Source organism: Hemiscyllium ocellatum, chromosome 10 (genome assembly GCF_020745735.1).
Source record: "Hemiscyllium ocellatum isolate sHemOce1 chromosome 10, sHemOce1.pat.X.cur, whole genome shotgun sequence".
NCBI lineage: Eukaryota > Metazoa > Chordata > Chondrichthyes > Orectolobiformes > Hemiscylliidae > Hemiscyllium > Hemiscyllium ocellatum.
Window position 1 is genome coordinate 46,795,630 of NC_083410.1, and position 12,096 is coordinate 46,807,725.

Here is a 12,096-nt window from a genome sequence, read left to right on the forward strand (position 1 = left end):
GCCAGATTCGAAGTCAGCGAGGTGCCAACCAATTTTTCAAATGGCATGGAAGGAATATTTTCCCCTACAAATTCATCCATTATTAATACACTTATATTATTGATAGTACACAAATACAAAATTAATTTTCAATGGGCCAAGTGGTTGTTCAATAATAGTTACGAATATGTATGCTATTAAATATACAGTTGCATATTATTAGCAAATCACTACCTTTTTCAGACTTTATCAATAACATTACACAGGAAAAGGGAAGTCCTCATCCTTTCATTGATTTGTAAAAAAAAATTGTACTGAGTGCTCCAACAACATACAGGAGCAGGGAATCACTTGTCAGCAGCTTTTGGATTTTCGTGTTGAATTGCATATATCTGAAGACCAACACTGAACAATGATGAACACCAACTCTTTCACCATTATTAAATTACTTTATCTCGGAATATAGTCTGGTAGCCGTTCAAAAATCCTTATGTACAGCTTAATTTCTGCCAATTAATGTGAAAAAAAGCTTGGTTTAAAACAGAGAAAAGATTGCAACAACTATTTTCCTTTAGTAACCAGGTATATAGGGTGTAGGTTTGCTCGCTGAGCTGTAAGTTTGATCTACAGACATTTTATTACCTGGCTAGGTAACATCATCAGTGGCGACCTCCAAGTGAAACGAAGCTGTTGTCTCCTGCTTTATATTTATATGTTTGTCCTGGATGGGTTCCTGGTGTTTGTGGTGATGTCATTTCCTGTTCATTTTCTGAGGGGTTGATAGACGGTATCTAGATCTATGTGTTTGTTTATTGCGTTGTGGATGGAGTGCCAGGCTTCTAGGAATTCTCTGGCATGTCTTATATAGATACATTTACAGTATTTACACTATCATGTTTACCTGATTTTTATGAAATCAGTGACAGCACTATTTTGCCACCTACATTTAAAAAAAGCCAAAGTGCAAAACTGGAAATTTTGTATTAAGCATACAAAAATCAAGAAATACTAAATACTAAGTCAAGGAACAAGAAATGGCCTTCTGCACTTGACAAAATACTAGCTATCATTGGTAGAGAAGAAAAAAAAATCAAGCCTTCTCTCAAAGTTTTTATTCATTCACAAGATATTATGTTAATCTTCCCTTTAGGCTGTAAGGACCTCTTGTCTCATTCTGGAACAAATAGGCTGTGTGTGACCAATGTTACCTTTGAGATGCATACATGTATGGAGATACAGCAATTAACTGCACAATGCAATAAATGTGCCCCAAAACGAAAAGAGGCATTTGGACAACATTCCTGGTAAAGTCAGCATTTATTGGACAGTTTAAAGCCAACCAAAGTACAGTAGGGTCTGAAGTCACATTCTGACCAGATCACAAAAGGTGGCTGATTTCCTTTCCTAATATAGGATATAACATATCTTTTTAGGGAAGTCCTGTAGTTATGTGCGCAATATTACTGTTTAGGAAATCACTACTGCTAGTGATGACCACGTCCCAGTTTAGGAAAAGGTGACATTACAGGGAGGTAATGGCCTAGTGGTAATACAGCAATATTATTAATCCAGAGATCAGATAAGGTTCTGGAGACCTAGTTTCAAATCCTGCCGTGGACTATGACATAATCTGAATTCAATAAGAAAATCTAAATGAGAAAATCAATAAGAATCTAAACTGTTGTCAAATGCCAGAAAAACCCATCTAGTTCACTGACATCCTTTAGGGCCGAAACTGCAGTTTTAACCTGGTCTGGCCTCCATGTGACTTCAGACCCACAGCAATGTAGTTGACTCTCAACTGCCCTCTGTGCAATTAGGGATGGGCAATAAATGCTGTCCTAGCTAGTGATGCCCACGTCCCATGATTGAATAAAATCTTCTTGGTAGGGGTTGCAGTTACAGAGAGGCAAGGGATTGCTCTCATCAGCGAGCTGACCATGAAAAATGACATTTGGCCAATTTGACCATAGATTGTGGGACTCCCTCCCACTTCTACACCCAGAAATTTCCCACCCACCCATTCTAGTTAACCAAATGGATAGAGTAACTCTTATTCATTCCGCCCGGAGCTGCCCACGTAGGTCAAGATCCTTACACCGTTATTAATTGAAAATTCAGATTTTAATTGGTAAGAGGGCAAGAATGTGGGTATTAGGCCTTCCGGTTTAGCACTGAATTTAAATAAAGCTGGTGAGTTTTGGTCCATCTCTATTCCAGTTAATCAAGTTCCCTTCCTGCCTTAGCACCCAGAAGATTCTGCTCCAAGACTCAGGAGGAGTATGACATACATTTCTCTGTTTTAAAATGTGATTACAGACACTACCTGGATAGAAGGCTAAGGGTATCACCATATTGGCCAACATCTCGTCTTATCAAACTCCAATTTCTCGGTATAGCTTAGTAATGGGAATGCTTTGTAGTTTTGAAGTATCTTTGGGGCATTTTCTATATTAATGATGCTCTAATCAAAGCAAATGTTCGACATTGTGATTACAATATTGGTCAGAGCATTTGCTCATGCAATTAATGTTTGCTTTGCTTAATATATGAATATATAAATCATTTCTGCTACGAACTTGTAATTACTTCATGAAATTTTCCAATTATGACAACTAAATAACATTGAAACCATTGTAAATCTTTCAAAGGCAATGCAAACTTGTTAGCTGGAACACTATTTGTATTAAGATTCCACTGCAACATTTTCACTGAAAGTCACTAAGTCAATAATGACGAGGTAAACGTAAAGGACTGAAGTTTTACTACAAGTAGGTCAAGTGTCATTTTCGTCAAGTTTCATGGAAGCTTTCTCTACACGAGGCCAAGCAGGTTTTCTCACACGATTACCCCAAACACACTTCATTAAGTACATGCTGCCTCCTTATGGCATTCTTTGCATTCATGCTAGCCCAAATCTCTCGCTCACCATAGGTACAAGTAGTCACTACTTAAGATCTCTTTTTGAACAGCAGCCATGTCCCCAGTCAAATGCTGACAGCCTGGGGGACTGCATTGACAATCCAAAGTTTCTCAAGGCACATACATGGCACAGCTGACAGTTCACTGCAAAAACAACTGTACATTCCTACACTTGCTGTTTCAGTATCAAGTCATACAGTTTACCTGGCCTTAGTGACAATCCATTTTACAAAATTATCTCAATCAGTGCTACTCTTTCCCGATGCACAATCCCCAATGCTGCACTGCAATGAAAGATGCCAGTGCACTTCAAAGTGCAGCACTGCAGTGCAGGTCAAATTGTAAGTGGATGGGACATATAGGTCTATCTGCTCTAATGCAAATTCGTTGTAGCACTTTACAAGTTAGGGACAATGATTCTAAAACACACAAACTTTTAAAATGTGTTGGCTATAATGGATTACATCGGCAACACTTTAAGCACTGTTTTTAAGGCACAATTATTCTATAATGTGCAGTTGTACAAGAACACATCTAGAAAAATTATCAGTATGCCATGAAGATTTGGAGAAGCTGGTACTTGATAGATTCAATTTTCCATGACCACAGAGTACTCATGGCACATACTCTCAGATATTGGTGATTGATGTCAAAGATTGAAGTCTAGAGGAAAAAGCGTAACCATTTGTGATTGTCTAGTGTCTATGCGGCAAATGGGTGAGGTGCAATGATGGATTATGTACTCCTCTAAATTGATTTTAAACTTCCTAATTTCTGTCTCCGAAGTGAGGCTGCTACAATTGAAGCATGACAGGCAACCTACACATTTGGGTACTTGAAAATTGGGTAAATAAAAACCGGAATAGTCAGAAGCAATAAAAAAAGAGAAAAGGATTTCATAATGTTGACTCTCATCTGGGCAGAGAGTAGTGCAATTATTTGCATATAAATGGAAGTTGTGTTATGCTTACGATCATCTTAAACATAACTAAAAACAAAAACAACCTGTCATTCATCCCATTACATATAGTAGGCCTTTACTTGTACAAAATGGTTCCTTTTTGTCATGTGACAGTCATTATATTCTAAAGTTAATTCACCATATTATGTGAAACAAGGCTATAGATAGTTCTTGTATTTTGCAAGATTTCCAATACTAAACACAAAACTAATTACAGGCATGCCCCACTTTTTGAAAGTTCATTTTACACCACTTTGCTTTTATAAAAGACCTACATTTGTACCTGTTTTCGCTAACAAAACAAATCCAACGAGCATTTTCATTTTTACACAAAAAAGCAAAATTTATCCCAAATAAATGAATGCTTCTTCGCTTACGAAAGGTTTCATAGGAGCGGTCTACTTTCGGATAACGGGGGTTACGTGTATTTAGTTTTTGTCATAGTGCTGGATGAATCCGTTATCAGCCCCGGTTTGGTACAGTATATTACCTGATCTTGTAAACCTTTAAGCACAGCTTGATGCTCTTCCTGGATGCACTTTAATCTGTGTTTATGTTCATCTAGATCCTTCTTGAGGACATCAGTGATCTGAAGTTCATTTTGAAAATATCCAACATCCTTTTCTAACTTGTTTTTTTCTGATTGAGAAATTTCTAGCTGCAACTAAAGTTAAAGGCAATTTTAAAAATGGAGACAAACACATCTAAAATATTACTTCTATTACTATTTTTCATTCTTGTATTGAATCTTTAACTGACATTTCAAGGAACCAATGAATAATTAGCCTCCACTTGCCTCTATTACAAAAAAAAAGAAATGGTTAGATTCAAGACTGCAGTCACAACTAATTTCTTAATACCAAGTGTAGCTAGCTGAGTTATCGTAAAAATAGTGTCTTTTTTTTACTTTACAAAACCCACTCCTACAATCAATACTGCTGTATTTTGTAAATATGGACTTTGGTCATAGTTTTGTAGACAAATACCAAATTGCTTGCACTAAAAAAAAATCCAAACTTCTTATACTTTATTGTTGATCACATTGGTGAAAACTTTGATTTTTGCAAATGTCAGATTGTTGGAATTTTATGATACTGAACCTTAAGACTTTCTGTTTGACTTCTAAACTCTTCAAGTTGTGCAGAAATCAAATTCTTCTCCACATCATATTCCTGCTGCATTTTCAGAATCTTTTCATTGGCTATAGTTAAGTCATCCTGCAGTTTACGATTATTTTCTGTCTGACCATTCACCTGAAAGACATCCATTTCATTGATTACTAAACATTACAGTTGTTTGATCATTTTACCAAGTGCCAATATCGTGTCATGCATTTAATGTGACAATATCAAAAGTTACCTTGGAAAAAAAAGTTTCATTTTTAATATAACCATAATTGCTTTAAGGCACATTTGATAACAGTGGTCCAGATTTTGCAGCCAGCAATATAGTGAAATACATGAGCTAGTTGGCTAGAGACCCTCTAGTTCCAGCAGTGCCAGAAACAGTAGTGACCACTGCAGTAAGTACTAGGAGTTCACTGAAAACTGAATACGTCTTATGAAGTTCATATTTTCCATTACTAATACAAATGTAATGCCAAGTCAGGGACAGCTCCAGGTGATACAGATATCAATTACACAGCTCAAATAGTCACCACATGGAAATTCTCATGGATGATAAAGCATACACTAAAATTCATTCATAATGCTCTCTCTATGAAGGTTACAAAAAGCAAGAATACATACTTGAAGCTGAAATATTGCAGTAAATTTTATATCCCGTCACCAGCATATGTGAAGTTTTTGAGTGAAGGTACATAAAATAAAGCAGCTGGTCAACACATAACCTTGCTACACACACTTGTCCAGTCTTCCATATGACCATGGGTGGGATACTGACCACTCCAAAACCTCATTCCACCTCTGTGGCTGTGAAGTATGCACCTGGGGAACAATCAGCCAGTCTAACAGCAGGTAGGAAAGGAGAATATTACCTCTTCTGGTAAGACTCCATGGCTAGCAGGGACATCCCTGCACCCTCAAGATGATAAAATCTCAAGTCATTAAGGTCACCACCACAGCTGTATTACTGCAGGGAAGCCAGATTTGAAGTCAGCGAGGTGCTAACCAATTTTTCAAACAGCTTGAGAGGAATATTTTCCCCTATGAATTCACAGTATTATTAATAGATTTATATTATTGATAGTACACAAATATAAAATTAATTTTCAATGGACCAAGTGGTTGTTCAATAATAGTTCTGAATATGTATACTATTAAATACACAGTTGCATATTAGTAGCAAATTGCAACCTTTTTCAGACTTTAACAGTAACATAACAGAGGAAAAGGGAAGTCCTCATCCTTTCAGTGATTGTTAAAAAAAAAAAGTCATTATACTGTGAGTGCTTCAACAACATACAGGAGGAAAGAATCATTTGACAGCAGCTTTTGAATTTTCATGTTTAATTGCATATATCTGAAGACCAGCACTGAACAACAATAAACATTAACTCTTTCACCATTATTAAATTACGTTCTCTCAGCAATATAGTCCTGCATCCCTTCAAAGCTCGTGCAATTTGGAATACCTGTAAAGCCAATAGCTTACTTTCTGCCAACTATTGTGAAAAAAAAAGCTTCGCTTAAAAAGAGAAAAGAGGTCTGTGTGGAGTTTGCACATTCTCGCCGTGTCTGTGTGGGTTTCCTCTGAGTGCTCCGGTTCTTTCCCACAATCCAGAGATGTGCAGGTTAGATGAATTGGTCATTGTGTTCAGGGATGTAGGCTAGGTCCATTAGTCAAGGGAAATGTAGGGGATTAGTTCTGGGTGGGTTACTCTTAGGAGGGTCAGTGTGGACTTGTTGGGCCGATTGGCCTGTTTCCACACTGTAGGGATTCTGTAACTTACAGTTTTCACACTGTCATGTTTACCTGATTTTTTATGAAATCAGTGACAGCACTATTTTACCACCTACATTTAAAAAAAACCAAAGCCAAAAACTGGAAATTTTGTATTAAGTATACAAAAATCAAGAAATACTAAATATTAAGTCAAGGGTCAAGAAATAGCCTTCTGCACTTGACAAAACACTCTCAATCGATCATTGGTAGAAAATAAAATCAGGCCTTCTCTCAAAGTTTTTATTCATTCGTAAGATATTCTGTTAATCTTCCCTTTAGGCTGCAGGGATCTCATGTCTCATTCGGGAAAAAAACAGGCTGTGAGACCAGTGTTCCCTCTGAGACGCATACATGCATGGAGATACAGCAAAGTACTGCACAATGCAACAAATGTGCCACAAAATGAAAAGAGACATTTGGGACAGCATTCCTGGTAAAGTCAACATTTATTACCCGTCCCCATATGCCTGTAAATGGGTGACTTGCTATACCACTTCAAAGGGCAGTTTAAAGCCAACCAAAGTGCCAGTAGGTCTGGCGTCACATTCTGACCAGATCACAAAAAGAGTGGCTGATTTCCTTTCCTAGTATAGCATATCTTTTTAGGGAAGTCCTGTAGTTATGTGCACACTATTACTGGTACTACTTTTAAAATTCCAGGTTCCTTTCTAATTGAAGCAAATTCCCCAGTACCCACGGTAGGGTCTGAATTCAATTCTCCCTCCCATTTTCAGACACAGTCCAAAAGCAGCTAAGTTTCAAGGAAGGAAACCTGCAATCTATGATTAAGAGAATGTACACCATAGGAAAACCCATTAGATCTTCCAAGGAAGTGGGCTGTAAATTACTTGCTGGTGGGCTTTTTGTTGGATTGAAGACCCAAGTTGAGACTGTCCTGGCCACCAGCTAAACAGAACCTGGCAACACCAGAATTTGGCAGCATCATGTCAGAGGCTGTGGCTGCTGCCAGTATAACAGCCCCTACACTCCCAGTTTAGGAAAAGGTGACATTACAGGGAGGTAATGGCCTAGTGGGATTACAATTATATTATTAATCCAGAGATCAGATATGGTTCTGGAGACCTGGTTTCAAGTCCTGCCATGGATAATGACATAATCTGAATTCAATAAAAATATCTGAAATGGAGAGTCTAAACTGTTGTCAAATGCCCGAAAAACCCATCTGGTTCACTAATGTCCTTTAGAGCCGAAACTGCAGTTTTACCTGGTCTGGCCTCCATGTGACTTCAGACCCACAGCAATGTAGTTGACTCTCAACTGCCCACTGTGCAATTAGGGATGGGCAATAAATGCTGTCCTAGCTAGTGATGCCCACATCCCATGATTGAATAAAATCTTCTTGGTAGGGGTTGCAGTTACAGAGAGGCAAGGGATTGCTCTCATCAGCGAGCTGACCATGAAAAATGACATTTGGCCAATTTGGCCATAGATTGTGGGACTCCCTCCCACTTCTATACCCAGAAATTTCCCACCCACCCATTCTAGTTAACCAAATGAATCGAGTGACTCTTATTCATTCCGCCCGGAGCTGCCCAGGTAGGTCAAGACCCTTAAACCGTTATTAATTGACAATTCCGATTTTAATTGGTAAGAGGGCAAGAATGTGGGTATTAGGCCTAAATTTAAACAAAGCTAGTGAATTTTTGTCCATCACTATCCCAGTTAATCAAGTTCCCTTCCTGCCTTAGTACCCAGAAGATTCTGCTGTAAGACTCAGGAGGAGTATAGCATATATTTCTCTGTTTTAAAATGTGATTACAGACACTACCTGGATAGAAGGCTAAGGGTTTCACCATATTGTCCAACACCTATCTTATCAATCTCCAATTTCTCTGTTTAAAATTAGTAATGGGAATGCCTTGTATTTTTGCAGTATTTTGGGGTATTTTCTACATTAATGATGATATATTGATGCAAATTTTCAACACTCTGATAGCAATATTAGTCATAGCATTTGGTCATGCAATTAATGTTTGCTTTGCTATGAACTTGGGAGTACAGTTTGTTGTCACTGGGAATCGGTACATCAATAAAGGAGCGAAATATTACTACAAGTAGGTCAAGTGTCATTTTCGTCAAGTTTCATGGATGCTTTCTCTCCTCTAGGCCTAGCAGTTTTTTCTCAGATGATTACCACAAACACACCTCATTATGTAAGTACTGCTAAGCAAGGACTCACTCTTTGGGATCCTTCGCATTGGTGCCATTTTTGAACCGCAACCATGTTCCCGGTCAAATGCTGGTAGACTTGATTTGCCCTTCACCACATGCTGTGGGACTGCATTGGCAATCCAACATTTCTCATGCCACATACATGGCACAGCTGACATATCACTGCACAATTATACATTCCTGCACTTGTTATGTTTTAAGCATCAATTCATAAAGCCGCAGCCCATCTTACAAAGTGATCTCAGTCACTGCTACTCTTCCTCAATGCACAATCCCCCATGCTGCACTGCAGTGCAGGTGCAAACTGTAAGGGGATTGGATATTCTGCTATAAGTTGCATTCTGTTAACGCAAATTCGCTGTAGTGATTGACAAGTTGGGGACAATGTTCCTAAAGTGTGAACTTTTAAAATGTGTTGGCTGTGATGCAATTACATCGCCAACACTTTAAGCACTGGTTCTAAAGCACGATAATGCCGGGTTGCACAAGAACACAACCATCACAATGTAAAAAAAAACACCTGTATGCTATGAAGATATAGAGAAGCTGGTACTTGATGGCTTCAGTTCTCCATGAACATAGAGTATTCATGATGCATACTTTGAGATGGATGTCCAAGATGGAGGTCCAGAGGAAAAAGCATACCCGTTGTGACATTCATGTCTGTCTAGCGTCTATGGCAAATGGGAAAATAGGAGACTGCATACTAATGAGGCATGATTACATAGTAAGGAGGGTGATAATCCACTCTTGCCCTTCACGAGTCAGAATCCTGTCTTGACATTCAGCATTTGGTTAGAAAATCTGACCTATTAGTCTCAAGCTAAAAATCATCTCACTTGATTTTCTCAAATTTCTCACCAAATCCCACATCCTTCAGGGCCTGGAAAGATTGCACACAAAGTAAATTCATCAAAGATCTACAAAAATAAAATCTTCTTTGTAAATTGATAAACCTAGTATGATAGGTCTAGAATAATTAAATAGGCTGCATACTCAGCCCCGTAACTGTACTCCTTATATTCATGAGTGTGGCCAAATTCGGCTCTAACTCCATTTTTAAATTTGTTGCTGACACCACGGCGGGTTGGATCTCAAACAACAACGAGCCAAACTACAGGAAAGAGATAGAAGAGTTTAGTGGAATGGTGTAAAGACAACAATCTCTCCCTCAATGTCAGTAAAGCGAAGGAGCTGGTCATCAACTTCAGGAAACGGAGTGAAGGACACATCCAAAAATATTGATGGTGATGATGTGAAGGTAATTGAGAGCTTCAAGATCCTAGGAGTAAAATATCATCAATAATCTGTCCTGCTTCGTCCACATCGATGCTTACAGTCAAGGAAGCACACCAACATCTCTACTTCCTCAAAGGTTAAGGAAATTCGTATGTCAAATATTTGTCAAATTAAGTATGTACAAAGTACTCTGACATTAATACTAATGGCTGATAAAGTAAAATAAAAAAAAAATACTAGCCAACAAGCTTTTGATCTTCGAAAAGTCCAAAACATGTCAAATGATTCGGTGGGGGCCTCTTCTGCTGTTGGTTGATGCTCCAATCTTTAAAACCTTCTTGACAGGGAAGCATAAAATCCAGACCATAACCTATTTCCAACCATGACCCATGCAAATGTACCTTGCAGCTTCTTGCATGGTCAAATAGAAAAGTACCCATAAATCAGAAAGATATATGAACACACAAATGGTGGACTGAAAGTACCTTGGATAGTGCAGCTGCTCCTGAGACTCAGGCTTATTTCCAGATTTATTTCTAGATTTCTTACAGTTATTAAGAAATATTTGGAGGGAGATGGGCCAAGCCCAGGTAGGTGGGGCTAGTTTGGTTTGGGATTGTGTTCAGCATAGACTGGTTGGACCAAAGAGTCTGTTTCTGTGCCATGAGAACAAATATTGGTCTGGAAACAGGGAAAGCTCCCACTTCTCTGAATAGTGTCACGAGATCTCATCCTCTCCAACAAAGGACTGAATAGGCCTCTGAATTAACTTATCTGTGCATAATTCCCTCCATACTCTACCAAAGTGCCAGCCTGGATTATGTGCTAAGGGTTCAAAATAAAACTTAGATTTGGCGGTTACTATTGAGCCACAAAAAGAAAAGTACGTGTCAGAGAAGAAGGACAATTAAAGACTGGAACACTCTGGCTGTAAATAGAAGAAGGAAGAAATTCAATAACATTGACCTTCAACTTCATAATTCTTCAGAAGAGTAGTTTCCAAGTATTATGGTGTCTGGTGTAATGACACGGGGTAAACCCTCCTGCTTAATTTAAAACCAGCAACGCCAAAAGATTTATCCCCTACAGTAATCTGCAAAGAGCGAGTGGCCAAGAACTACTTAAAGTAAAAATTAACTACTTTATTCCTTAAAGTATAACAGAGAATAATGAACTAAACACTATTTACAATTTATTTCTATAACTTATCTTTTAGGTTCCCTTCTATAATACTAGCCCGATAAAATTCCCAATTAAAAATTTACAAAACAACACTTCTTATCTCAAAACCAGGCAGATGTAGGTTTTTGTCTTCGGATCTTCCTGTGTCTTCTTTTCTCCTTGTTAGGAAGTTTTGCATTACAGGTACTGATTGAAAAGGGACTTTTAAGAGAACTATTTTTAGAACAGTCTGGTTACATGCTAAGGCTTATCAATCCTCCTCTCAACTGTTCAATTTTCCCCAGTCTTATACATCAGAGCATTGGATTGTGTCATTGGCTTTTAAGATTGTCAATAAACTCAATTCAAACATGATTTGAATTTGATATATTTCGGGTATAATTTAAACTGATTGACCGAATTTGAATTTGTTTTTGTCACCAAGCAACGAACTAATCAAGTGGTTCGACTCAGTGTTACATTGTTACCATTTTTGAGTACACTTGGTGCTGGGTCTGGTAGTTCTGCTGCTTTTAATAAGGTATATCCACACCTTCATAACATTGGAGTCATCTTAAATCATCATTATATTTGATAGCAACCAATCATTCCTCTCATTACATTTTATAGGACTTTGCTCATACATAATAGTTCACATTTTGAATCTGACAGTATTTATGTTCTAAAGGCAATTTGAGATGTTAAGCACTGGGATGATCAGAAAGGGGTTATATTTT

At 38.0% G+C, this 12,096-nt stretch overlaps 1 protein-coding gene across 3 annotated transcripts in view; it reads right to left on the reverse strand.

The window, feature by feature from the left end:
- The window catches only part of cenpf (centromere protein F), a 94,445-nt gene that overhangs the window by 17,152 nt on the left and 65,197 nt on the right, over nucleotides 1–12,096 (reverse strand). For all 3 annotated transcript variants that reach the window (XM_060831467.1, XM_060831468.1, XM_060831469.1), the window contains exons 16-17: nucleotides 4,963–5,115; nucleotides 4,353–4,526 (exon numbers count right to left, since the gene is read on the reverse strand). In XM_060831467.1, coding sequence (XP_060687450.1) covers nucleotides 4,353–4,526; nucleotides 4,963–5,115 — 327 coding nt within the window. The remainder of the gene's footprint in view (nucleotides 1–4,352; nucleotides 4,527–4,962; nucleotides 5,116–12,096) is intronic.